This window comes from Dufourea novaeangliae, unplaced genomic scaffold, assembly GCF_001272555.1.
Source record: "Dufourea novaeangliae isolate 0120121106 unplaced genomic scaffold, ASM127255v1 scaffold11, whole genome shotgun sequence".
Lineage (NCBI taxonomy): Eukaryota > Metazoa > Arthropoda > Insecta > Hymenoptera > Halictidae > Dufourea > Dufourea novaeangliae.
Window position 1 is genome coordinate 739,237 of NW_015373895.1, and position 26,973 is coordinate 766,209.

The window sequence follows — 26,973 nt, forward strand, 5'->3', positions numbered from 1 at the left end:
ATTCTGGTTTCTATAGTGAAAATTACATATGTACAGCGATATACAATCATGGATTTTTCATTTAGAAATTCTCTTCATCGTAAGCATTAAAAATTATCACTAAAATGTATTCGAATATAATTTTAAATCGCAAAAAATATGCATAACTAATGATTTTGATTTCATTATATCTTTCATAAAATTTTATCTTTAGTTGTTCTTTCCAAAATATTGTACAACATCTCGTGAACACAATCTAAAAAATATTAGTAATAGAATGTTTACAGTAAATATAAAGAAATTTTAATTGACCCTCAGCAAATATAAGAGTGTTCTGTTTATTAAAGTTTATGAATTTCAATATTGTAACTGTGATAAAATCTAAGCCTAAACTTAAGACTTAATTCCATTTATCCTGTACTATATGATTTAACTACATATTTTTATCTGTCTTAGTTTTAGCATTATTTCTATTCATGTTCACTTTATTATTTTTTAATTGAAAGTGATCCCTTCTTACCTGTGGACCGGCCCCCAGAGATAAATCTGAATTTTGGGAGTACAGTGGACTCTAACTATATTGCCACGGTAGGGGCTGTAGGGGAATAAGATGGCAATGAGTTCAGAGGCCCCTCGATGCTAAGTTCTATCGTCATTGCCTCGGCCTCAGCGCCTGCGCAAAAGCTGGATCGTGATGGGAGAGCGAATTTGTGTGCTCGAAAGTACGTATAAAGGGCAAGTGCATCGCGTGGCAATATAGTTAGAATTCACTGTACGTGGAAGAATTCTCTATCACTCTATTTCCAAAATACTAAGAAAAATAACATTCAGTTGGTTATGAAAGATATTACGGAAGTACATAGTTGTCGGATTATTCATCTCTGAGATGAGTCGTCTCGTAGTTAAGGACTAATTCTATTACGCGTATACGGAAAGACAAATGAAAAACGCCTGGGTGGTAAATGTGTTGACCGTTAGAAATCGTACTTTTTAATACTGAAAATGTTACTGTACCAACGGCATGACAATGTCGTTCCATTACTTCAAATTCACGGAACATTCTCTTGTTTCGTTCGAAACAAAGAAGAAACCTACAGAGGACACGTTCCGTACACATGTAGTAGTGCAACGGCGTTTCGGACCTGCGTACACACGTTTACGATATTTATAAGATAGCGTATCACTATTTAGATATGAGGGATCTTTGGAGAGGTGAGGTGACACGCAAACGGTGCTTTGAACGGGAACAAGGAGATTGCGCTTTAGACAAGTATTTTACCCCGATCGAATGCACGAACAACAGTGAAACGCACGTGTCGAATTTGTTAGCACCCGAGGCTTTCGAGTTTGTGCGTAACGGGACGATTCAAGACGAAGGATTATTGCAGTCTTTCGGCAAAGAGCGCCCCGAGGAAACACCTGGCGAACCTAAATCGCTGATTTTGGACCGTTATCGGCTGAGGCGAGAAATGGCATCGATCGTCGGCACTTATCAACACGAACGCAACGAGAATCTCGACGAGTATTTCAGGGCTGTAGGTATGTTGAACGCAACGGTTAAAAACAAATGCGGCATACCATACGATGGTAGCAAAAACAAATACGATTTTTAAGAAAAAAAGAAAAAATGTCCGTCCTGCGCTTTGAGTTGCGATTGCTTTCATTTAAGAGATACAAGAGCTAACAGGGCTTAATTTTATCACGATTTATTCTGTTTCGGAATATTTATTGTAATTAGAAATTTGTTTATACGATTCTTATAATTATTTGTACGTCTACCATATATGATTTACTATTGCGACTTTCTGTTTATGAAATATTTAGTTGATTAAATAAATGTTTAAATATTGACAACATTAATCTTGCTTATTTCGAACCTATTATCGACTTACCTCGAATAACATTACATATTTACCGACACGAAACTACACTGATCGGCATAAGAAACGTAACAATTCCCTTTCTGGTGAACAAAAAATCTAACTTGTTTGTAGAATTACCTATACAAAAAACTTCTAATTATCTTACTACATATTTATGTTCTCTGGTAGTTTTTAGCAAACTATTATCACTATTTCGTGAGTTAGCTTGTGTGAAATGTTGTTTGTAATACTTCTTATATACAGTACTGGCAAAAATTATAGCATCATTTGTACACTATAGTGAAAAACTGTCCAACTTCAAAATCAATCTAAAATTTCGATACTACAATATTTAAGCCGATTATTTACAGAAAGCCAGTTTAAGAATTTAGGAGACCTATGCAATCGTATCCTAGAAGATTATCAAAGTATTGAAAATATTGAAGAACTTTTCATACATGTTGAATAATTCATAAAGCCACGCTATAAATTGTGGTGCATTCTTGTCGAAGAAAGACATTTTGAACGGTTCGTTTAATAAGAAACTTTGGAACGCAGTATTCTTGGAAATAAAGCATTTGTGGAATGACGTATCACTATGATGAATAGAACACACTGATATAGTTTGGCCTTTTATTTTAGGGACACCCTGTATGTGTATAATAGCAACATTTCAGTATACATAGGTCACAATTAATCCAGTGTCGGTCCTCCACATCGCTGTTAGAAGATCGACTATTGTTCGAGACTTAAATAGAGTGCAGTATACATGTACATACAACATTACCTTGCATTAAGTAAAAATTATTCCCAATAAAAGCACAGTAAAAGTGATCCAGAAAGACTTCCTATACTATCGATGGGCTGTAAAAGTTCTATTCCCTATAACGTGACGTGATCATCAAAGACGAATTAATGAAGGAGAATAACATATAGTAATTTATATTAAGTTTAACATATAATAATAAAGTATATTAATTTTACATGTAGTATAATAGTATAACTAATACAGTGATCCCTGGATGAAGGCGACACGAACAACCGCGTTTTTTCTACCACTAGGGGCTCCCCTTGTGGAACCAATTAAAATAGGATAAACGGAAACTAAGCAGAGGCTCAACTTCGTGTAAAAAGAAAATTTATGAGGGACTGAAAACTTTTCCGCCTTGCCATGAATGCTCCGAAGCGGACCCGAGTATGTCGCACTCATCGAGACATTACTGTATAAACTACCCCAAAAAACTTCTTTTTCCAAAAAGAAGAATTAATACCTTTTACTTCATAAATTTCTGAAAACGACGGAAAGGGAATATTATTCGAAGATTTTTGATGTTTCACTGAATGTTGCGTTTTTGTTGCCAGTCAGTGTAAGATTATGTTGGGAGTAATTCTTGCCAATTGTATGCACTCACAGGTGTGCCGTACATTCCACGGAAAATGATGGCCATGTCCAGTCCTCGACTGGAAATACTGAATGACGGCGACATATGGACAATTCGTACCATTTCAATGATTCGCACAGTAGAAGTGACGTTTACACTCGGCGAAGAATACGAGGAACACATGCCCGCCGGGGTTACATTGAAAGTATTGTTTTCTCTTTATTCTCTCAGATATATGAATACTTATTGTACTACCAATCACAGCGCGTAGCCAACGTTACCGCGGGATTGGTCGGTGTTGTTCCTTAATATCTCGTTAACAAAGCCTCGAATAACATTTTTTCTAAGGAAAAACTTATTTCAAATCACCTCACGAGCCTCCGATTTCCGGGTTCTTCATTTTTGTTACACCCTGTATACGTCACAGGTCCATAAGTATATACGAAATTATATTATTATTTTGTACTTTTAAGTGTATTTTGTAACCAATCTCACGTTTCATTACATATTCGTATTTGATATTGTATTCTTAAAAAAAGAGAATATTTTCCGCGTTTACGTAAACGTTCAGTAACGGCCGCACAAACTCATTGTCAGTCCAGTAGACTCTAACTATATTTCCACTAAACATATTGCCACACGAGGTACTTTCCCCTCACAAGTACTTTCGACCACACAAATTCGCTCTCCCACTACGTTGCCAGCGCACCAGCACGAAACAGCTTCTGCGCAGGCGCTGAGGTCGACGCTATGACGATAGAATTTAGCATGGAGGGGCTCCGAACTCATTGGCATTTTACTCCCCTACAGCCCCGACCATGGCAATATAGTTAGATTCCTTGAGAAACTTTGCTCATTTTCAGACGCCTCAAGGTGATTTATATACCCCTTAAAAGCCGAAATGTTCGCATTTTGGATCATCGTTTTAAGGACCTAAGAATTTGGTTTGAGCTTTTATTAACAATTTTTTTACAATTTTAAAAAATCTGACATTTTTTAATGTCATATAAAATGTACTAGGAATTAAATTTTATAATATTTAATCTAGTACTTTATTAACGAAATGTAATATTTACATTATTTGTGATAATATTTATAATATACGCAGTAGGAACTTATCTTTACACGAATCTAATACAATTTTGAATACTTTCGTGCACTTAAAAATAATTAACAAAGTTCAGCTTCTGTTTACCAAATACCTCAAAATGTTTCATCTTTAAAATATTTTTTTATAATAACGGTGAAGCCCTAGCATTTGATTCGTTCAGGATCTATTTATGCACATCCACGCTATCTTTCACACTAGCTTTCATTAAAAAAAGATGTTTCGTCAATCCAACCCAACTGAATGATAATCCTTTGAACGTTTTGATAATCCGGATGACGTATATATACGTTCTGTATATTTATGTAGACATATATAATAGACTGCATAGTTTTATGGTACGCCTAAAGGCGGCATAAGAGGGAGACGGCAATAACTGGAACCGGAACAGCTACTTCTCTTTCTAATGGGGCTGTTGGTGGACGATTCTCCTAGGGCTGTAGTCGAGGTATTACATGCGTGCAGTATCTTTTCCCCTCATTGCCCTCCAGTCGCTTTCCCCTCTTCCCTCTGTGATATGCGAACAAGAGAGAAGCTACTCCAGCGCTACTTCTGTCCTTTCGTTTCGACTTCATCCCTACCATAAAACCGCGGAGTATATTATATATGTCTATGGTCATACACATGGGACACATATACACCCGGGAAAACTATAGTAGCATAGATATAGAAATATAAACTTCGTATCTCCCTTACACAGGCGTCCCAAGTTTAGACTGAGGTATACAGCTTCCGGAGAAGTTGGCATCTCTTTTTAAATTCAAGTAGTGGGGGTGAATGATTGACTCAGCTATATTAGAAAGGGTTAGCAAGTCCTCCGAAAGTAACCTGTCTCTTTATAAAATTGGGACTAGTCTATATTTTTGTGTCTATGGAAAAACTACAGTAGACATAGAGTTTAACTCTCTGAATACGGCGCCGGAGTCATTTCCAGCTCGAAAGCGACACGCACACAAGTGACAGAGTTAGTGGTGGAGACCAGTGTTGCCAGATTGGGTGATGTATCGCAATTTGGGCGACTGATTTACTAAAAATGTGATGAATTTTCTTAATATGTGTCTTATATATCTATTCTTTGAATGTATCATACTAAATTATATGTCTATTCTTTGAATGTATCATACTAAATTAAGTACTTTAATTTAACCATCCCGTGTTAACAACACCACCTTCATAACTTTTTTGACAGCGCTATGTGATTTTGGGTGATTTTATACAACTATGTTTGTAAAAATCTTATAAAAAATCTGGCAACATGGGTGGGGACACGTAGCTCCGAGAACTACACACACACACACAAACAGTGAGAGAGCTGTCTCTCTGTAAATTGGAAACGGACCAACGTTTCTTGAGATATGGCAACGGGCAGACCGGACTGAGACGCCGCAGAATACTGATTCTTATCTTCGGCTCACTTCCTATTTATTTTTCACTCGCTATCCTTTATTTCTAGCCAAAAAAACTTCTGTAGTTCGTTCGAAAAGTCGCGATCGAAATGCAAGACGTGTCCAACGAGTCAGAACATTTATTTTAAAAAAGATTAGTTTTTATTGTTTTTACTGTATCTCTTACCACATTGTATGCGGATTACCTGGCGTAACGCGGGTCATTCTTACGGACTTGGCTGCGTCAGCAAGGTATTTCGAAAAGTCGTTCTAATTACTCCGGTAATTAAATGACTCCGGCGCCGTATTACTAATTTACTGTAACATTTTAGCTACTCTTCTTTTTTTCACTATTCCCTCGATGTCTTACTATCAAAATACATTTTTTATAGATACTAGATATTTTTTTAAGGTTAACAATAAAAAAACACTAAATATTATATTTTTTGGTTCAAAAATCGGTTTATAAGGTTATATTCTGTACAAAACAATATATTTAAAACTTTAATAATATTTCATGGTATGGTACCGTTTAATTCCAAACGATATGTAAAAAAACGTACTAGTATGTGCTCCGCGAACTATCGACAGTGTACGAGACACGTACTAGTACGTGTTCCGCAGACTATCGACAGTGTACGAAAAACGTACTAGTACGTGCTCCGTAGACTATCGACAGTGTACGAAACACGTATTAGTACGTGTTACGCAGACTATCGAACATGTACGGAAAACGTACTAATACGTATCCCGCATACAATATGTTAACCAGGTAACAATAACAGACATGCTCCGATATACAATTTTTGTGAGAGGCATGTTTATTGTTGCCATAATATAAATTAATGGGTGTGCTTCCGATAAGATCCACCCTCCGATTTTCATGAAACTTGGTACAGCCGGTCACAGGTTTACCAAGTTTCATCAAAATCGAAAACTAGGACCATTTCGGAACCGCAGCCATATAGAATCCATATATTTTTTTATAATTCATATGGTTTTTCTATTGTATATGTACATATAATGAAAATCCGAATGCAATACAGAACCGACTATGCATTATATAGTACAGCGGTTCCTAACCTAGGATACGCATACCCTCACGGGTACATACTTGGGGCTTTATAGGTATATGAAAAAAACTGAAGTAACAGGAACTATATAAATTACAACTATTTTTCTAATATTAGGGGGCACAATTTAAGAAAATGCCTGTCAAGTAGTATACAAGTTAAAAAAGATTGGGAACCGCTGACATAGTAGTATATACATACATATATTGGTGAGCGTCTCGAGCTCTAGCGACCGTCACTATGTTAGTATATAGACTATCGGCATGGGTCAGGTTAGAATAGGCTCTGGCATCGGGCTCCGTGGTTCAATACTCGGAAGGTTAAAGCACAGGGTTGTAGAGGGCTAAATTTCCAGGCACCCAATGAAACGCGCGCTCTCCCTGTCGCTTATTCGTTCACTTGTACGACGCAGTTATATACAGGGTGAGCTGGATGTACGCATTTTTTGATCACATTAACTATCTTCGTTATTTTTAGAGATATCACAAAAGTTATTTAGTATTGAAACATGTTTTTAAGACAATATTATCCAGGGTATCCCAAAGAGATGGGACAACGTGGATAATCCTTATACAAATACAAATCGAAAAATCCTGTACCGTTTTTTTTTACTTTTTCGATTTGTATTTGCATGAGGAATATCCATGTTGCGAATTGTCCTATCTTTTTGGGACTTCCTGTATATACCGCACTTTTTGCGATGAAAAGTATGCAAATTAACCCTCCGAGTACTGAACTTCAGAGTCCAGTGGCAATTTTTTTACCCACGCCTATAATCTACTAACATAGTCATATGTATGTGTACTATGTAATGATTAGCTGGTTCCGCATTACATTTGGATTTTCGTTCTACTTATACTAGATAGAATAACCTCGCAAGTTATAAAAAAATGATATTCATTCATTTTTTATATTAGGTACTGTTGTACATGAAAAACATACAATCTGACAACTTCGTACAGAATGATCGTTACAAACATGCCTCCTACAAAAATCACATACAGTTGCATATTTATTGTTGCTCCCTATGCACGAGCAACATCTGGCTCGCTTCTGACCCGTTGCTTTCGGCTTCTTTATTATTTTTCGGCCAGTCGCTTCTATGGCAAACAGTACACTTTTGTGTAATCCTGCTTCACCCTTTTCAAATTCCGTTGCACGATTGTCAATGTGTTCTGCAATCAATGTTTTTATTAATTCTTGTAAAAATAACTTCCTCTTCTTTTTCGCTGATAGTTTCCCTTCCCATCCAGGGTGCCTAGTATTCCATATCACAAATGCATTGTACGCCGCAACATCTATGTAGTACATGAACAGTGACAATGGCCAGCGGCGGGTGGCACGTCTGCAAGAATACTCTCGTACAATTTTGTCGAAGACTTCAACCCCGTTCTTGGTTGAATTATAAAAATTAAGAATCTCCGGCTTAAATTTCTCCTGTGTTGATGAAATACTATATTCGTGGTGTAGTGAGGAAACTAGGATCACGGATTTTCGCGGTTCGGGGATGTACGATACTAATGTTAATTTGTCCGTAGATAAAAACTGCGAGGAATATTGTTCCCGGGTTTCAACTTCTGTTAATATTTTCGGCAAGTCTTGCTTATTTTTTTTTAATGTTCCGACCAAAAAAATGTTATCTTCTAGTAATTGTTCTGCTAGCTTAAGATCGGTAAAAAAACTGCCCGTTGTTACGCAACGGCCTGAGTTTTTCCAGAAATGTGTTAAGTGTTTTACTACACGTTGTCCTTGTCGTTTTTCTGGAACTGTCCCACTTGCACCCAGGTATACTTCCATATTACAACAGTAGTAACTCTGTGAATCGCATAGTGCCCATATTTTTATGCCATACTTGCCACGTTTATGTGGCATACACACTTTGAACGAACACTGACCCCTAAATGTTATCAATTGTTCGTCCACACATCCAACGTCTGCTGCATTGTAGGATTCCTGACAATTTTGTGTAAAAATATCTGTAATACTTCTTAGCGGCGCCAATTTATCGTAAACTTTTCTTGCTTCGCGCGTGACAGAATCATCGAACCGAATATACTTTAGGATCTCGGTAAATCGATCACGCGACATTATTGCTCTATATATTTGTCGCGAACATGCTTCGTCCGTCTTCCATATATCTTTCTTACACTCTCGCGATTCTTTGTATCTTCCCATAACTAACAGAAGTCCCAAAAACGCATTGATTTCTCTACGATCTACAGGTTTCCACCTTCTGTGTGCCGGTGTACTCGCATTTGCCTTCATATTCGTATGTAAAATAATAATCTCAAGGATTTCGTCATTTATAAATAAACGAAAACACTCATCTATTGATTGTACATTTTCACTTTTGCTCGTTAGTGAATTCGTTTGTAATAAGTTTTGTTCTGACATAATATTATTAGGAGCAATGTGCTGCCAATCACGATCACATGCAATTTCATCTTCAGACATCATCGTATCCTCATCGAAGTCCGAATCTTCAAATTCAGGCTCGGCATCGCTGTTCGATGTACCGCCACCGTCCGATGATTGATCGTCGTAGTCATTGTGTTCCTCCAAAGAAGAATAAAAAGAGCCTTTGCTTGTTGATGGCACAGACATTTTGTCAATACAGTTAAACAATAGAAACAATAAACACAACAAAAAAGATATAAATAACACAAACAATAACAAAAATAGACTTTTACAGAATATCTGAACTAAATGCGAACGTCTTTCTCATTCAAAGTATTAGGACAAACTATTCCGTGTCGTCTGTTCCCAGAGTCCCCAGTGTCGCCAGGCGTAGCTACTTTTCGGCATGAAATTTGTGGTGTTTTGTAGAGGTCTAGGGGACTTGTCTTGCGTAGACAGACCATACACGCTCTGCACACCGTGTGGCGTTTATTGGTACTAATCGTGGCGACGTCGACGCTTGAAGAATCTAAAGGATCCTTCAGATACATGTACTATTGACGAAATGTAAAAAAAAATAATAATACAGAAATTATTTATTTACGCAATAATTTTGGTAAATTGAAGTAATACGTATGCGTACTATAATATACGTGTATGTACCCTTACGAGCAAACTCGGCTTCCGCTAAGGTAAAAAGTGGCGTAGGTGTAAAGACCTGCTTACCACTTTGTAAATTTATTTCAAGTAGTGAAATAAATATTCACGGCAATGCACATTTGGCATGCATTTCAGTAACTCCCGAGATCCTAGTGATAGGAGCTTTGCACGATCTATTTACATAGTGCTTTTTACCAGGGAAGATTAATTTTAAATGCTGAATTTCCTTGTGACCGCAAAGTGATTAGCATATCGGTAGAATGGAAAAAAAACGTTTTGCCCCTATTGTCTTTTGTATTCACACACTGCTTCTCTGTTTCGGTTTAGAATGTGACTACAATGGAGGAAGACAGTCTAGTGACAGTTTCAGTCGGAGCAGGTAACAACAAAGTGGTGCGGAAATACGAAGTTATAAAGGACGGTGTACTTTTGGTATGTTCCACTTGTTTGTGTTCGTACAATTTTTCAAAGCTGAAAAGACCCTTCAATCTATTTCAACAGATTGCATGAACAGTTTGAGAATCAGAGAATCCACTTAATCTTTATTCTTAAATATGTAATTAACTAAACATAAACCGAAAATACGATTAAATAAAAATATATGGACAATAAAATTGGTTAGAGACAGTTCAAGAAAAAAAAAGTAATTCAGAGTTGCTTCCACCGTCTGATTTTTCGTTTTAGTGATAAAATGAAGCTATTTAAAAAAACCGCAGTGAAACAGCTAAAATTGAGAAAATCCGCTAAACTGCATAATCACCTTATTTTTAAAAAGTGTTTAGACAATACGTATGCCATTTCCGACAAAAACGGATACGATATTCGTATTCAGTACGAGAAAACAAGTAGAATGATCTTTATTATTGTATAAAACGCTTGGGGGGGGGGGGGGCACTAGTAAAGTCTACCAAAAATTGCAAACCTGAATTATTTAAAAATATTTTGAGAAAAATAAATGATCCCTTTTTATATTGATGCATGTATAAATGTACGCAAAATAACAGTAGTACAAATATTAATGTCATCATTCTCTATTTTCAGACAATGACCCACGAACAGAGTGGCCAAGTAGCAAAACGCTATTTTAAACGTCTTTCATAAACAATGGCGAAATTCACAATAACAACGACAATGTTTTCATATGACATTATATTCGTATCACTGAACCCTGTAATGTTTTCGTATCATTATGGCCCGTTAGTAGCTTTTTAAACTGTATTTCTAAACGCACAAAGTAAACGGCAGAGAAAGGTAGCACGCAAGAACGAACAAAAACAACATGACAAATGCCTACAGTTGCCAGAGGAAAAAAGCTGTGGATCGATCGTAAACGTTCCTACTGTCATTCAAAGCATGTGCCCCGCCTTCTTTAGACGGTTGTCACGTGTTGCTCCAGATGACAAATGTGAATAAACAATGATTGTATTGTCGCTGTAAAAATAAGAATAAATTCTTGATCGAATTCGCATAAACCTCTATGTTATTTTTTCACAAACTGCACGATTAATCCTCCGAAGTATAAAGATGGAAAGCCATGTGACCGAGAGGAAATTGTTAAAAGTTGTTTATAAGACCTAATATCGAATCTATATCGTATCTGTTTATATTCAGCGCCGGCCGCTGTGGGAGCTATCACGAATAAACACGACCGATGTCCACCCACGCACCGACACATTGCAATACCCGATCATTTAAAAGTATATTCACTTACATTTGGCTCAGATATTGTAGAGTAACGTTGATAATCTCACCGACGATCTCAGCGTCGGTGACGTTGTACGAGCTCACTGTTACAGGCAGCTGATCGTCAGGATTCATCTTGGCAACAAATTCGACGAAAAAACGGTGATACGCTCCGAGATAATCGGCGTTGATGCAATCTTCCGCCATGGTTTTCTATCCTCGTAAAGAATTCCACTGACGAACACTGACGCGCACTTTCCCTCTGCACAAAGAAAACAATCCTCTGCCACAGGACAGCGATTCTAAACGCTTATGAGGAGACGTTAACACGATACTTGGTGGCTGTATCTTGACGAGTTACATTACCACACACGGAAACACGAGAACGGAAGTAAGGGAGAACGAGAAAATCCGTTTGTGTATGTACATGCGTGTCAGTATACGTATATCTCTCGGATTATGAACGAAAGTGTCGGCGTTTTTTTATTTATCGTCGTACTACGATCAACCTATTCGGCGATAGGTGATATTTGTATTTAGGTTACGTCTCTCATTCAACTTCGCGTACGCACGTCACACTACAAGCTTGGTGGAATACGCATTGCTCTGTTGTGCGTTCTCGGCGAAGTGGGGAGAATTTGCCGCGACGTTTAAAACACTATCTCTCCCGCTTCTTTAAGGCATCACTTTTTTACCTTTCTTTTTACCACTGGCCACTTGCGGATTGACTAACGGAGGATAAGTGCGTAAAGGAATTCACGGAGCGGTACAGTGCGCATGTCCGTCACGGAACTCTGTGTTGTTCGTGTTTATAACACTGATCTGTATATACAGATCAGTGGTCAGAAACATGTGCTCCTCCACAAAGCGGTACAGTGCGCATGTCCGTCACGGAACTCTGTGTTCGTGTTTATAACACTGATCTGTATATACAGATCAGTGGTCAGAAACATGTGCTCCTCCACCTCTTCTTTATTATATACGCTCAGTTGTCAGTTACTATTACTCTTCGTATAATCTTTTCCTAGGGTGTAATTACGCTTCCTTTTAATTTTTTGAAATACATTTTTTCTCGAACTTCGTTGTGCGATTAAATATTAGTCGCAAATAATTGCAGGACAAAGTTTCGAATTTGTATGCGGGAAATCGCGATGAGTTTCAATGTAAAATTAGATTATTATATTATGGCATGTATTATCCCAGCAAAATTCGAATTTGAATATTGTTAAAAGACTTCTTACATTTAAATGATTCTGGTACTCTTACGTTTTATTGTGCAACTAAGCTACAAGGAATGAAATATTATAAAGTCTAGTTCATGATGTAACGTACAAGAATTGCAGTCCGTTTTTTAAATATGTACTACACAAATTGCGCTGTAAGATATTGTAATATTTCCAAGGTTACAAAAAAAGTATATATTTAAAAAAATTTATTAATACAACTGTGGAATTACTATTATGCACATGAATATTATACATTTGTAGCATAATATTTAATTTGTATGTTTGTCTCCAGATCTCTGACATTTTCAAATATGTATTACTTATAGAATTTATATGGGAAATTTGCTTAAACTGCCTAAATGGTTCATAAACTAAGTACAAGAACTTAAACTTTTTAATATTCATTTTTTCTACTACATTATTGTACAGGAACTTTTTGATTTAGATTCTTTAAGTTCATCACTTGCAATTGAGAGAAATGTGTTTTCCATTTTAGTTTGTAACCAATCGGGTAATTGTCCATTCCAGTTTTCTGGTGGTTTGTCTCTTTTCTGCCAAACATTGTTCTGGAAATGAGGTCGTAACCTTTCCATCCTACGCTTCTTCTCACCGTCTATTAAATTTGTCTATATACAAAACAATACTTTGTAAGAACATATAACACTGTAATTTAAAAATGCACAATTTTTAATAAAAATCTTCAACATACATATGCTTTTTCAGATTTGTACTTTTCCCATAGGTAACAATTATGATAATCAGTTTTCCATTGTGTGCAGTCTATTCTGTGTCCAAATACAAAGTACTGATGAAATCTTGCTCTGATGCTTCTACAATCTTTATATTCTTCGTTATATATCTCACATGGTCTTATCTAAAAGATACAAAACGTTTTTGGTAATGTCATGACAGAAATACAAAGAGCATTAAGATTCATTAGAAAGGAATCATTAATTTATATAATCATAACATAAAATTATACCATCCAGTCAAATTCACGGTGTTGATTATCTTTATTCGATGTGTCCTTTTCATCAGGCGTGTTTTTTTCTTCAGATGATGCAGATTTAGTTGTATTATCCGAATCAGGCATCTTTTCTTCTTCTTACTTTTAAAATTAAGGTTATTACTTACTTTTTTTTAACTGCACATATAACAACAGTTTATATTTATAATTGTAGATAGCAAATATACTTCAATTGTTTAAAAAAACCTAACTGATGAACATCATTCTTGCATAACACTATTATTATTTTAAAAACAAAGCATAATTAAAAGGTTCCAAGTATATATATAGTATATATTGCGTAATACTCACGATAAAAACCGTTGCTAATATATACCTATTCTCTTTATAACATCGTAATGCGTATAAAAATTAAGAAAAGAAAAACGATATTTAAAATGAGCGTGAAAACATTTTTTTATTTTTTTGTGATTCTGAACAATTTAAGTCACTGTCAGTCACTGTTGCAAGTTTCATCATTTAAAGAGTGTTAAAGAGTAAAGAGTAATGTAGCTGTAAATCTGCCTTAAGCAAATCCCTATTTGACATAGAGACATATATAATAGACTGTGCATTCTTATGGTAGGGATGAAGTCGGCACTAGAGAGAGAGCGTGCAGCATTCCCTGCATTCCTACATTTCCTACTCCTCATTGCTCTCCAGTTGCTTTCGCCCCTAGCCATCCCTAACTTTGCGATGTGCGAGCAAGAAAGGATGAGAGAGGAGCTACTCTATCTCTGCTTCTGTCCTTTGGTCTCTACTACATCCGTACCATAAGACGCGTAGTTTATTATATATGTCTATGGTTTATTCGTTAGAAATTTTTGTCAGTGGTGCTCATGTTAACGTAACTTCACAATATTACATTTTAAATTTTATTCAATTTAATGCAGTACTTTGAGGACTCTTTCAATTAGTATAGATGTATTTGTGTCTAATTTAATTAGATAGAAGTGACTGAATGTCTTCGAAACTGGAAAAATATTTTTCATTAATAATGAGTATCACTGGTTTTCGCCATTCCTTTCGCGCCCCTATGTTCTGTCTTGGACGTATCATCTTGGTATTATTATAGTCTCGTTCTTGTCTTGAATTGGAAGACGTTTACGATTGCACTGTTGAAATTGGTGACTGCTGTCAGTTTCCTAACCTCTCCACTAACGAATGTCCCGGTGTTTTGTGTTGTGTTCAATTAATAGTGACTTATAATCGCGTAACATGATGTCGCGGTCAGTGCGTGCAGAGACTCGTAGTCGTGCCAAGGATGATATTAAGCGTGTAATGCAAGTTGTTGACAAAGTTCGCCATTGGTAAATCTCTTAACATATTATAGATGCACGAGGAAATGTGGGAATGTCTCATAAAAAATATGTAGAGCAAGAAAGTAGTAAAACAATATTGGATATCGAGAACGGATTAAAATTTTTAATAGTTTTGCGAGATGTAATAAAAATTTTGTATTACACATGTCAGCTGTAAACAGGCCCCTATAGTTCTGAAATATTTCATGGGTGTTGATTGTGTGTTCTATGTCTGCTTTTTTAATAACAGTAAAGAAGGTAGCTTCTCTGTCTGTCGTTTTAGTAATGATCCAAAGAGTATGTTTTTCATGTTGACATTCTTATAGGGAAAAAAAATGGGTTACAATAGGGGAAACTACTATGAAGATTTATAAGTGGGTGCCTATTTCAACGCTTGATCAGGTGAGTAGAAATGAAGTAAAATATGTGTGATAATACAAAGTAAAAATATGTGTATTATCATTTAGAAGAAGAAGGGAAAGACAGTCGCAGACAAAGAAAATGGTTTACCAAGAAAAAGTGGATTAGATTCTTCAAATTCTAATTTTGGACTTACAGAAGACTCTAATACATGTGAGATGCATCATATTAATTTATAAAATTGTTAATCTTAATAATTACATGCTTAAGAATATGTTTTTTAATATACTAGGTTTTTCAACAGTCAGCGATTCCCAAGGGTTAACAGACTTTTCTGCACATCTGGGATTTTCAGAAGATTCAAATTCACAGAATAGTGAACCAACACCAAAAAGGTTAAAGACTGATTAAAATTTATGCTGTGATTGTTATTTGGAAAATGAGATATTTAGGAAATCGTTCATATCTTTTACAAATTTGAACATGATAAGATTATCTTTAATTGCAACTGTGACTGGATAGTTTGAAAGAAATGTTCATTTTTTATTTTCCTTTGTGTTTAGTGAGAAATTTCATATATTGAACAAACAATCAGTTGTATGAAACATCTTGCATGTTTTATTTTTTTATATGTGTATATGTTACAAATCTTCATGGTTCAGTTTACAGACTAGAATTAATAATAATAATAGTTTAATAAAAAATTTGTATTGAATGTTCAGTCCGTTTTAAGATCTGTTTTGAAAAAATAAAGAAGACGTGGGCTACCATTATTAGGAACGGATTGTACATTCTTAACAATCTTTGTGTCATCACAGTATTATTTCGTTCTTGAGATATATTATATATATATATACATATATAACATTTTCATTTACTGGATAGTTATATCTCACAAAATGATTACAAAATATTGAAACATTGTAATCTTAAAAATGTATGATAGATAATGGTACATTTATTTTTGCTGTATTATAGTAACTCAGAAAAACTTATACATATGGTTATACTTATCTTCAAGGTATTTATACCTCTAAACATGATCATATGTTCAATAGTTTGTGGTAATTGATTATGATTGTATATATTTGAAATATCATTTTTTGCAATTTAATATTCTAGGGCAAATTTGCATTCCTTCAGATTATGTTATAGCACCGAGACATGTACAAAATAAGCTTTGACATTTACAAATAAAACAATATAATTGTGAACTTTTGATTTTATGTTTATACAGATTTTGTAGAATGAATGTCCTCTCGTGAAATTATGGTTGTTTTTATTTTTTTAAGAATAACTAAACATAACATTTATAATTATAATTCTTAAATATTTGTGTTTTAAAATAAAAGTATTGTATCAAATAGATATAACTTCTACACGAGAACTACATATATGAATTATTTATTATCTTAGTACCTTCCACTTAGAAGTTTTATACAAAAAAATATCTGACTGTAAAACAAAATTTAATCTCATTATTAGTGCATGCAAAGTATTTAATGTACAAAAAGCATCAGAATTATATTAAATTGTACAAATTTCTTAAAATGAATGACAGTTGTACAAAAATAGGAAATAAAGATTAATCTCCATATGCAAATAATTTCCATACCTCTTGTAATGTTAGGAAATATTAATAATTAAGGAGAGAATTTACCAAGGTATAATTTTTCCATTATATTGAATGAAACAGCCAGTGTGTTTTTCAGTTAACGAATTTAAAGTATTCAAGATATTATTGACACTTGTATCAATGTCCATGGTTGCATTACTCCCTCCCATATTTGTACGCACCCAACCAGGATGTAAACAAGTGACTAAGATTCCATCCTCCTTCAAATCAACGCTCATTGATTTTGTAGCTGCATTAAGCGCTGCCTAAAAATTCGACAAAATGTATAAAATATTTTAATTGTAGTGTTTAGAATATTACTAGTTCAGTCTACTCAGTATGTTGTGAAACTAAAAATTTATAGTAGAATTACATTCTGGTATAAAAAAGAAATAATTCTGTGAAAATATTTAATTATAAAATGCAATTTATAAGAAATACATACATAAAACTTTAGTCTTATAAATACTCAAGAATAAAGCATAGCATGAAACATTCTTGAAAAATGAAACAAGAATTACAAGATACCTAGCGTTTTGACTATACATGTATTTCACACAAAAACAAATTATGCATACATTTTTACAGAAATATATGGCAAGAATTTAAACATATAACATTATATTTCATGTTTAATATATTTGTACTTCTGGTGAATTTAGTGCATGAATATTACAATGAATTAATATCACCTTGCTGCATCTATAAGGATAAAATCCACCTGTAGTATTATCAGTAATGCTTCCAAGGATAGAGCTCATGTTAATAACTGCAGATCTATTGATGTTCATTTTTGTTTTTTCTGTACAATTATTAGCAGCAGTTTTTAGCAGTGGCAAAAGTGCCTGAAAATTAATAAAAGTAATATTTCTTTGGAACCTATAGAAGGTCACAATATGAGTTAGTTAAACAGTGTATATCATGTTACAATATTTGTCCAGGATTTGAATTCAGTGTTACACTATTTTCTTATTTTAACACTATACCACAATCAGCAATAAAATTTGCATGAAAATTTGAATTAAAATTTGTTATTAAAGAAAATGTTAAACATAATCCTAATAAATATTAAATTATTATATTGTACTTAAATTAGCATATTTATTACTAATCAGGATCGTTCTAGAATGCAGTGCTTTCGAGCCTTCTTTTTAAAAATGCAAAAGAATTTTGTTTTCTTTAACAATAAAAGAAAACAAATAAAAGACAAGATCAATGACACATAAAAATTTTAATCAAATTTACAAAAATTGTATCAATTAGTTTGAAGATAACTACAGACTATCGTACGTATTTCTGGACCCCAGAACCAAAGTGTATTAAGTCACTTTTCAAACTTTAAAGGAGAGCAAATAAAAAATGATTATTTAATTAAAAAAATATTATCTTCTGAACTAAAAGAAAGGAAAAATAAACTCACCCACATAGTACATGACGCCTAATGACGCCTTGAAGACGGTTTAAAGGCGCCTTAGACCTAAAATAGTCGTAAAATGGGTAACTTCATGGCGTCATTTGCTATCTGGTCAATACGAAGAAAAGTTTCCGAGATAAAAATTCATAACTACCTAGACCCCGGTTTCATTAAAATAGGAAAAAATTGCAAACTTTGACGGCTTGTACTTAAAAAAAAAATGCGATACCCTGACGTCGAGAGCAAAAAGTGATTGATTTGGCGTGTAATAACCCATTTGCTATTAAAAATTAATTTTCCAATTAATTTTAAATTAGAAACAAGTTATCCTAATCCTATATTTTCTATATTTAATAGCAGCGGTTATTGCCCATTTATCCTTTTACAATTCTTTCTGTTCTTGTGTAAAATAGCGCATGGTACATTATAGGAAGGGAAAACTAAGAGTTTCGGAAATGTATGAAAATAAAATTATTTATATTTATCCAATCTGTCAGAATAGGAGTATTCTGATTGCTCAATAGTCGTGAATATTTAACAACTTCTTCGGGACGAGCGGTTCGGTTATTTTTTTGTCCATTCTTGCTTTATATTGTTTGGTTCGGAACAAAATATGAACTTAACATCATTTTTAGACAATTATATTAAAAATTAGACAACTTGGAACGAACTAATTTTTACCATCGGAAAGAGAGAAATATTTGATACAGGAAACATGTGAAATGTCATTTTTAGAAAAAAGTGGACTTGTACACTGTGGCTGTGGGGTTCAGATTTGTATTGTATATCACACAGGAATTAGTTTTAGTTGTTACGTTTGTTATCTAATTATTAATCAAACATCATATTTACACAATTTTTGTAAGACGGACTTACTTTCGTCAGTAATATCGGCGTTACTGTATTTATCAAGAACGTTTCTGTAAGTTGTTCTTCCCTTACAAAACCGAGTCGTGTGAATTTTGTACTGGCTCCAGCATTGTTAAACAATACATTCAGCCCATCATTGCCCACTTTCTCACTCACAGTTTGTACTATTTTATTGTGATCCTTTGTATCAACTAAATCTTTAAACAAAAAAATAAAACATATATAAGTGAGAAAATTGGAGTAAATACTTCTGATAGTATTATGTGTGTTAATTTTTTTTGGATGTCAATGTATGCGTATATTATTATTTTCATGCAATAATTAATCTATTTGATAAGAAAATTATTTTCTGTTACTCTCCTTTGAACATTATAATTAACATTTGCTTATTGAAATATTTTGTAAACTTAAAAGATGGTACTCTAGTGTAGACGGTCGCTTTCGATGTCATGTTCAGGAATTAAATTAGAGAAAACTATCAAATTATTGTTATTTGTCATACACATGGAGTTATGGTTTACCGCGAATGTTTTACTTCTACACTATGGCAACTGTTTCGATCAATACAATAGTATTTTTCATACAGTCACTGCGTGGAACATATTTTCCGCGTATGCAATACACTTTGTTCTACACTTCTTAAAATATTAACTGAATAATTCGTATTTGTTTTACTTCAACTGAAACTGACATTGTTCACGCAGGTAAGTTACGTCTCTTTTCTTCGCTGATTGCATACTACATCATCACGCGTGTTCTTTATTTTGCTGAAATTAATTAATTAGAAAATATTGTGTCCATCAAATTTGTGCATTTATCTTATCACAAGGGATAATGGGGGGGGGGGAGTTATCTGTAAACATAAGCAACGCAAAAAGGTTACAAAAAATTAGAAGACTATTCTGTCCTCCTTAGCTTAATTGTCGTAATTGAGACAAACACTTCGCAAACATCCCTTGTCAGTCAGGGAATTTTGTCCCAGTCAGGAAAATGATCATTTTCGACTTTGTAGCTCTGTAAATTGTTAAATTAAGCTGAATTTTACGGGATAATGTATTTCACGTACAAATACCTGCAAAACAACTGCAAAATCGAAAATGGTCATTTTCTGACATTGAGACTTACCTCTGACCACCAATAAGTCAAAGTTACCCCAACTACGGTATCTTTTTTGAATGAAGACAAAGCATTCAGTTTGATTTTATTTTCTTGTTTATGTCCGAGGCCAATAATCTGCCGGGTTAACTACTTTAAAATTCGATCATTCTCGTTTATCATAAAAACAATATTTCGGAGTTTATCGCTGAACGTCTTCGTCAGCCATTTTGATTTAATAATTCTCTAGGTATGATTTCCAATAAAATCTGTACATAAAGATCTCTATTCCATTAACTATCTTTGTATAGTTGTAAATAAGCCTCCCCGACTTGCGTAAGATCAAGATACTTGACATTCGGCCGGTGAGAAAAAATGTTAGACCGCTTATTATTATCAGATAGCAGATCACCGCGTATCGATTGGCACGGTGTCAATGAAATTTCATCGTTTTCCACGGCACAAGAATACCGGTAATTAAATCCCGACCCCGTGCGCGACAGTGGCGTAAAAATTTCGTTGTAGAAAGACTCCTGTATCCCGGTTTTCGTAACATGAAATCTGATGGCTCGACGAAAAAGAAATCATGGCGTTTGTGCTGCCGAGGGAAACCGCAGACCGTGGACTCCGATTTGAGCGACCAGGAACCGGCTGAGCACACGATTTCTCCGAACGAGACTGCAGAAACGCAACAGAACACCACTGGTAAGCGTTCAGAAGTAATAGTGATCAGTTATTTTTTTTAAATTCATTTTAACGGATCTAAGATACATTGCATCGACGATTAGAAATGTTTACACAAACCGTCAGTTATGTTGTACGATCACGTTCCATCCCAGATAACACATGACGCTTTGAAGACGCCCATTTTACGGCTGTTTTAGGTTTAAGACGCCTTTAAGTCGTCTTCAAAGCGTCATTAGGCATCATGTGCTATCTGGGATCCATCTAAAAGTTTCTAGTATTTAGTGCAACTTATCGAAAAACACTTGCTAAGAACGTCATATCTGTCATTCGTGTTTATACGTAAATAATGAATGTCGGTTCCATGTACGTATTCTTTTTTACGCGATGCTTATTCAATCCATTTGAGGCGGATCTTTTTTTTAAACGTTTCGTGCCACGCCAATTTTATATGTCGTCATCCACATTTGTCATCGATGAGCCATGCGGCAGTTCTATTATATTTATAAGTAAAATTTATTTCGTATTGTGATTCAAGTTTTACAAAACTTATTATTATATAATGAAAATCATTTTATAATGAAAATTAACTGATGATAAATAGGCGATGAAAGGAAACAATGAATAAGAATTTGCATTTATTCCATTGCACAAACGCATTAGACCTGTAATAGCCGTAAAATGGACGTCTTTAAGGCGTCATGTGCTATTTGGGTAAAAATCAACTGAGAAATTAAAGTAATCTATTCTTTTACTAGGCCCAGTTTTTCAATAAATTAATTCTGAAAACGAGATCAGCATACGTGCCCAATGACGCAATGAATCGCGATGTTATTGAATTGTAATAACTGATTAAATCCATTCTTTTAGTTATATCTAGATAATATACTATGATAATATGGTACTTGGCTTCTACGTACAATGACTCACACATTCGTTCACATACCTTCGAAATAACAGTCAAGTATAAAAGTTTGTATGCAATTCGTATTTATGTTTGCGAACTATATTTATTCTTATCGTCCTTTTGTGATGCATTTTCCTTAATTTTTAAAAAGAAATTCGTAGTTTAGCATGGAATTTGGTCGAATAAATATGAGACTTCCGTGAACAAATTAGTCACTGTACTTATAAGGAAGTAATGCCTATAATATTTTTATTTATCATTAAGTTGTACAAAAAATATTAGAAGAATATAAATAAACAATTGAATTTAGAATAGTATTTTCTTTAAATCAATTTCCGGTTTTATTTATGCACACTACCTAGATCGTTTTAGGCCTCAATAAAATCCTGCATCATTATACAATAATTAATCCTACATTATTATAAACTTTTGAAGGTGGTAAAGAGTTGTAAATTGTTCCCCGCGATAAAGACGTTAATCTATATGCATTCCACTTGAAAATTTATAACGATATGGTATCATACATACCTATTTCGATAATATGAAGATTTTCCGATTTCTCGGCAAGTGCGGTTAATTCCTGAAATAAATTGTGGACCTCTTAAGTTCGTTAAAAAAATGGCAATAAGAATGTTCTGGGTTGCAATCATTATCAGTTACTTTAATGGGAGCAAGTCCTTGAGGTTCGTTTCACTTATAAACGATCTAAAGAATCCATGAATTATTCGAGAACATACTAACGTGGTAGCTGCGATTTTACCGATTGCAAAAATATGCGAAGACTTTTACGTAATAGCAAGATAATAAAAGAATATGTTTAAATTTCAAAAGTAAGCCTCATGCCATCAGGACGAAATTTTCATGAGAGTTGATCGGCACGATTCTTCCAAATCAGAACTGGACCGGAGAACCGGTTTCTAAAGATCATTTTGTAACAAAATCCGCAATGACTTGCACGTCATCGTTTACTTGCGTAATCGAACAACCGCGTAATAAATGAGTCAGTATAAACGAGACTTAAAACTCAAGTGCTTGTAGCAACCGTATAACAGATGGCGGTGAACGAACGAAGTAGGCGTCAGTTCGCTCTTGTCTTTCAGTCTCAAGAAATCGTTCGAGTGTAGTGTGTCGAGTCCTTAACGTTCTTCCAGAGAGAAAACTATTAGTTATATATTTTTTTGTGACGTCGACCAAACAGCAATAGTAAAAGCAGAGAATGGCACCGATTGGTAAGTCGAATTTGCGAAACGTATCCGGTTATTGCGTAATGTTCTTTTTCATTTACTTTGCGGCCAATCTTACCCTTGCTTTATTCACGTCTCGGCAAGTCGCGAAAATATTCTGTGGTGGTTGCGTCTGGTTCACCAGGTGTTTCACTAAACCCAGACCTATTCCACGGTTACAGCCGGTGATTAGGATCGACTTCATCTTCTGCCGTGATTTACTTTACAGAGTTTTCTTTAATACACTCGCGATTTTAGAGCAATTTTATTATCGTGTGTGGAGAGACACGAGTGTCATCATCGGGCTGACGTCACGTGGCCGTGATCGGCTAACGATAATCATGGCGACGTTAACGCTGCTCGCGAGATTTGTGTCATTTCGTTTTGCACACGCCAAATTGCTCGAGTTACCAGGGTCCAGGTGTAACGCGTTCCCTTATGGTCGAACTATGATGGCCTGCATGTGCAGTGAGTGTCGAGATTTCCTGATATTTATATGCAAATGCGGCCTAATTTTGGTTGTTGACGTTCGATAAAAACGGTTTTGTATAGATGACAGCTAATCGTACTACCGACAAGGTTAAAATGCCTTGAAACAAATTAACGTAATTCGACGATTTATTAGTTGAAATATAATTGATGTACACGCGATTAAAAGGGTGACCTGGTTTCCATATTCTTTTCGAATTACTCCTATGTTTTCGTGAAAATGAAAGTTGATACATAACCTTTTCTTCTATGTCACTATCTAACCTTCATCCACAAAAATTTCTTTCTTCTATTTATTCTAAGTATATTAATAACTTTTAAATAAAGCATTGTTATGTATTCTGGAGGATTATTTCTTCTTTTGCAGCGGATCCAAAATTTATGTATGATTTACTTGTGATTGGCGGTGGTTCTGGTGGTTTAGCTGCAGCAAAAGAGGCAGTGAATCTAGGTGCAAAAGTTGCAGTTCTTGATTTTGTGACACCGTCTCCACAAGGTACAACATGGGGTTTGGGTGGCACTTGCGTGAACGTTGGTTGTATCCCAAAGAAATTGATGCATCAAGCTGCTCTACTCGGAGAAGCTGTTCATGTGTGTTGTTTTTTTAATATATATATATATATATGTATATAATCTGTGAAATTTGAGGAGCATTGTGACATCATAATCTTGGTTTTTAGGAATCAACTTTCTATGGTTGGCAACTGCCAGATCCACAAACTATTAAACATGACTGGGCAGCATTGAAAACTGCAGTACAGAATCATATAAAGTCTGTGAATTGGGTCACACGTGTTGATCTTAGAACACAGTGAGTGTTATTATAATTTCATTAGATTGTATAGAAATGACTTGCAAATGTTTGTATATGTTAGTATTTTAATCTTAATATTTCACTTTGTGTTTCTCATTACTTAGTAATAATTTGTTGTCGAATATTTATTTCAATGTTCATCAGATACCATAATGCATTAATATTTTTCAAATTATCTTTTCAAATACTAAGGACAATGTAATTCATGAAAATTTAAAGAAACCATTAAATCCATCGAATAAAAACATCTACTTTTTTAAAAAATTGTTGATACTGAACATGAATATGAATACTTAATATTATAATTATTTTATGTTGATTAAAATGACATTGGAACTTATATTATTCACATAGTTACTATGATTATTAACCTAATATATATGAAATTAACATTTTGTCTTAATTTATAATGATATTTATTCTGTTATTTCAGAAAAGTTGAATACGTCAATGCACAAGGATATTTTAAGGATCAACATACAGTATGCGGAAAGATGAAGAATGGGCAGGAAAAAGAATTTACAGCAAAAAATATTTTAATCGCTGTGGGTGGTAGACCAAGATACCCTGATATTCCTGGTGCTGTAGAATATGGTATAACCAGTGATGACATTTTTAGTTTAGAGAAAGCTCCAGGAAGAACGCTTGTTGTTGGTGCAGGATGTATCCTTTTTTCATGAAAAGTGTGAATGTTAATTTTTTGGTTTCCCTTTTATATAATTAATCTGCTTTTCTTTAATAAATAAATAGACATTGGTTTAGAGTGTGCTGGATTCTTGAAAGGTTTAGGGTACGATGTGACAATAATGGTACGTTCTATCGTCTTAAGAGGATTTGATCAGCAAATGGCAAATATTGTTGCTGACGAAATGCAAAGACGCGGTGTGAACTTTGTTTACAAGGCAAAACCTGCGAAAATTGAGAAACAACCTGATGGTAGCCTTCACGTACACTGGGTGGATGAGGTATATTTTAAAGTTCATTTCAGTTAATACGATGATTTCATATAAATAAAACTCCGAATTGCAAATGATTCTAGCACGGCAAAATACATGAAGATGTTTATGATACTGTTCTTTTTGCTATTGGTCGTAAAGCACTTACGGAGGAATTGAAACCCGAGAACATCAATCTCAAACTTGTTGCTGAAACTGGAAAGATTGATGCAGTGGATGAACAGACGAATATTCCAAATGTATACGCTGTCGGTGATGTCCTTCACGTGAGTTTCTTATCCTTCGTGTTATGTATGTTAAATTATTACAAAATTATCTATTATTGTATTCAATTGTTCTTGAAAGTACAAAAAAAAAAATTATTTAAACTTAAGTTCAGCACTGTTTATGTATTTTTAGAAAAAACCGGAGTTAACACCTGTTGCTATTCATGCTGGCCGACTATTAGCAAGAAGATTATTTGGAAATTCAACGCAACAAATGGATTACATTAATGTAGCGACAACAGTATTTAGCCCCATGGAATATGGTTGTGTCGGTCTCAGTGAAGAGGCAGCGATTGCAATTCATGGAGAGGAAAAGATAGAAATTTACCACATGTACTATAAACCAACGGAGTTCTTTATACCACAGAAGGATGTTTCTAGTTGTTACTTGAAAGTTGTCGCTTTTAGAGGCGGTGACGAAAGAGTACTTGGTATGCACTTTGTTGGGCCACATGCTGGTGAAATTATCCAAGGCTTCTCTGCTGCTATGAAGTATGTATCAACTTATATTTCGTGGGGCAATGTTAATTACAAGTCTTTTTATTCCGTATAATTTGTTTCAGATGTAATTTAACATTCCCAAAACTAAAGGAAACAGTTGGTATACACCCAACGGTCGCGGAAGAATTTACTCGTGTAAATATTAGTAAACGTTCGGGACTTGATCCGAAGCCACAGAGCTGTTGCAGTTAAAGCACATGTATAATGTAGACTTTTGGCTGATTGTGAATATTTTTAAGTACTGTCAACAGTAAACGTACTATGTGCTTGTGCACACTAATCATTCGCCTCGAAAGTAATTCACCGAAGGAGGCTCTAAACCGAAAATATTTTGTTATTAAGTCCAAATAAGAGAATTTTTTAGAATACTGCAGTATTTTCAAAAAAAACATTGTAGAGCAATTGCGACGCATTATGTCGTACAAGATGTTTGCTTCTTTTGAAGCATGTATTATTGACTGATCTGCGATGTTGTACTTAGTAACTTTTATAAATATAATTTTTCACAGTAACAAGATAATCCTGATGTATACATTCGAACACAAAATAAATACCGCTTAAATTATGGGTAAGGTAATTTATTTGATAATGGTTTCTACGGGGACATAATTTTATGTCAATAGTTTTTTTTGTAGGTGGAGGCGTAGAGGACATATTAAAATCAATCTTATTTTTGTTAATGGAAACATGTATTTTTAATGCATTAGTCGATGCACC

The 26,973-nt window shown here is 34.5% G+C and overlaps 6 protein-coding genes across 8 annotated transcripts in view; 3 read left to right on the plus strand and 3 right to left on the minus strand.

Annotated features, from left to right (window-relative positions):
- LOC107191165 (flocculation protein FLO11-like) overlaps positions 1 to 11,834 on the minus strand; it is a 123,013-nt gene extending 111,179 nt beyond the window's left edge. The window contains exon 1 of the mRNA XM_015580146.1: positions 11,558 to 11,834. Coding sequence (XP_015435632.1) covers positions 11,558 to 11,736 — 179 coding nt within the window. The 5' untranslated portion in view covers positions 11,737 to 11,834. The remainder of the gene's footprint in view (positions 1 to 11,557) is intronic.
- LOC107191189 (fatty acid-binding protein, adipocyte-like) lies at positions 1,303 to 11,285 on the plus strand. Its single transcript, XM_015580170.1, has 4 exons — positions 1,303 to 1,518; positions 3,256 to 3,428; positions 10,174 to 10,278; positions 10,888 to 11,285. Exons 1-4 carry the CDS (start codon positions 1,449 to 1,451, stop codon positions 10,945 to 10,947), a joined length of 408 nt encoding a protein of 135 aa, XP_015435656.1. The 5' UTR covers positions 1,303 to 1,448; the 3' UTR covers positions 10,948 to 11,285.
- Positions 11,835 to 13,131: 1,297 nt separating the features above from the next.
- Positions 13,132 to 13,857, minus strand: LOC107191072 (UPF0545 protein C22orf39 homolog). The gene is made up of 3 exons (XM_015580024.1): positions 13,738 to 13,857; positions 13,465 to 13,629; positions 13,132 to 13,381 (listed from the first exon to the last, which is right to left on the minus strand). The coding sequence occupies exons 1-3, from the start codon at positions 13,846 to 13,848 to the stop codon at positions 13,169 to 13,171; spliced, it is 489 nt and encodes a 162-aa protein (XP_015435510.1). The 5' UTR covers positions 13,849 to 13,857; the 3' UTR covers positions 13,132 to 13,168.
- A 1,060-nt stretch (positions 13,858 to 14,917) lies between these two features.
- LOC107191016 (B-cell CLL/lymphoma 7 protein family member B) lies at positions 14,918 to 15,833 on the plus strand. Its single transcript, XM_015579942.1, has 4 exons — positions 14,918 to 15,071; positions 15,389 to 15,464; positions 15,530 to 15,635; positions 15,715 to 15,833. Exons 1-4 carry the CDS (start codon positions 14,980 to 14,982, stop codon positions 15,831 to 15,833), a joined length of 393 nt encoding a protein of 130 aa, XP_015435428.1. The 5' UTR covers positions 14,918 to 14,979.
- A 1,245-nt stretch (positions 15,834 to 17,078) lies between these two features.
- On the minus strand, positions 17,079 to 23,571 carry LOC107190266 (C-factor). The gene is made up of 5 exons (XM_015579046.1): positions 23,310 to 23,571; positions 22,536 to 22,587; positions 19,328 to 19,518; positions 17,730 to 17,882; positions 17,079 to 17,303 (listed from the first exon to the last, which is right to left on the minus strand). The coding sequence occupies exons 1-5, from the start codon at positions 23,433 to 23,435 to the stop codon at positions 17,079 to 17,081; spliced, it is 747 nt and encodes a 248-aa protein (XP_015434532.1). The 5' UTR covers positions 23,436 to 23,571.
- Positions 23,120 to 26,931, plus strand: LOC107190245 (thioredoxin reductase 1, mitochondrial). Of its 3 annotated transcripts, XR_001516243.1 has the most exons (9): positions 23,572 to 23,698; positions 24,087 to 24,310; positions 24,400 to 24,530; positions 24,967 to 25,196; positions 25,284 to 25,498; positions 25,573 to 25,755; positions 25,889 to 26,247; positions 26,319 to 26,824; positions 26,892 to 26,904. XR_001516243.1 is itself a non-coding variant. In XM_015579034.1 (8 exons), exons 1-8 carry the CDS (start codon positions 23,224 to 23,226, stop codon positions 26,446 to 26,448), a joined length of 1,485 nt encoding a protein of 494 aa, XP_015434520.1. In that variant the 5' UTR covers positions 23,120 to 23,223; the 3' UTR covers positions 26,449 to 26,931. The 3 variants fall into 3 exon arrangements, 2 of the variants coding, with proteins under 2 accessions (XP_015434520.1, XP_015434509.1); XM_015579034.1 differs by lacking the exon at positions 23,572 to 23,698 and adding an exon at positions 23,120 to 23,236 and having other exon boundaries at positions 26,319 to 26,931; XM_015579023.1 differs by having other exon boundaries at positions 26,319 to 26,931.
- Positions 26,932 to 26,973: the final 42 nt, after the last annotated feature.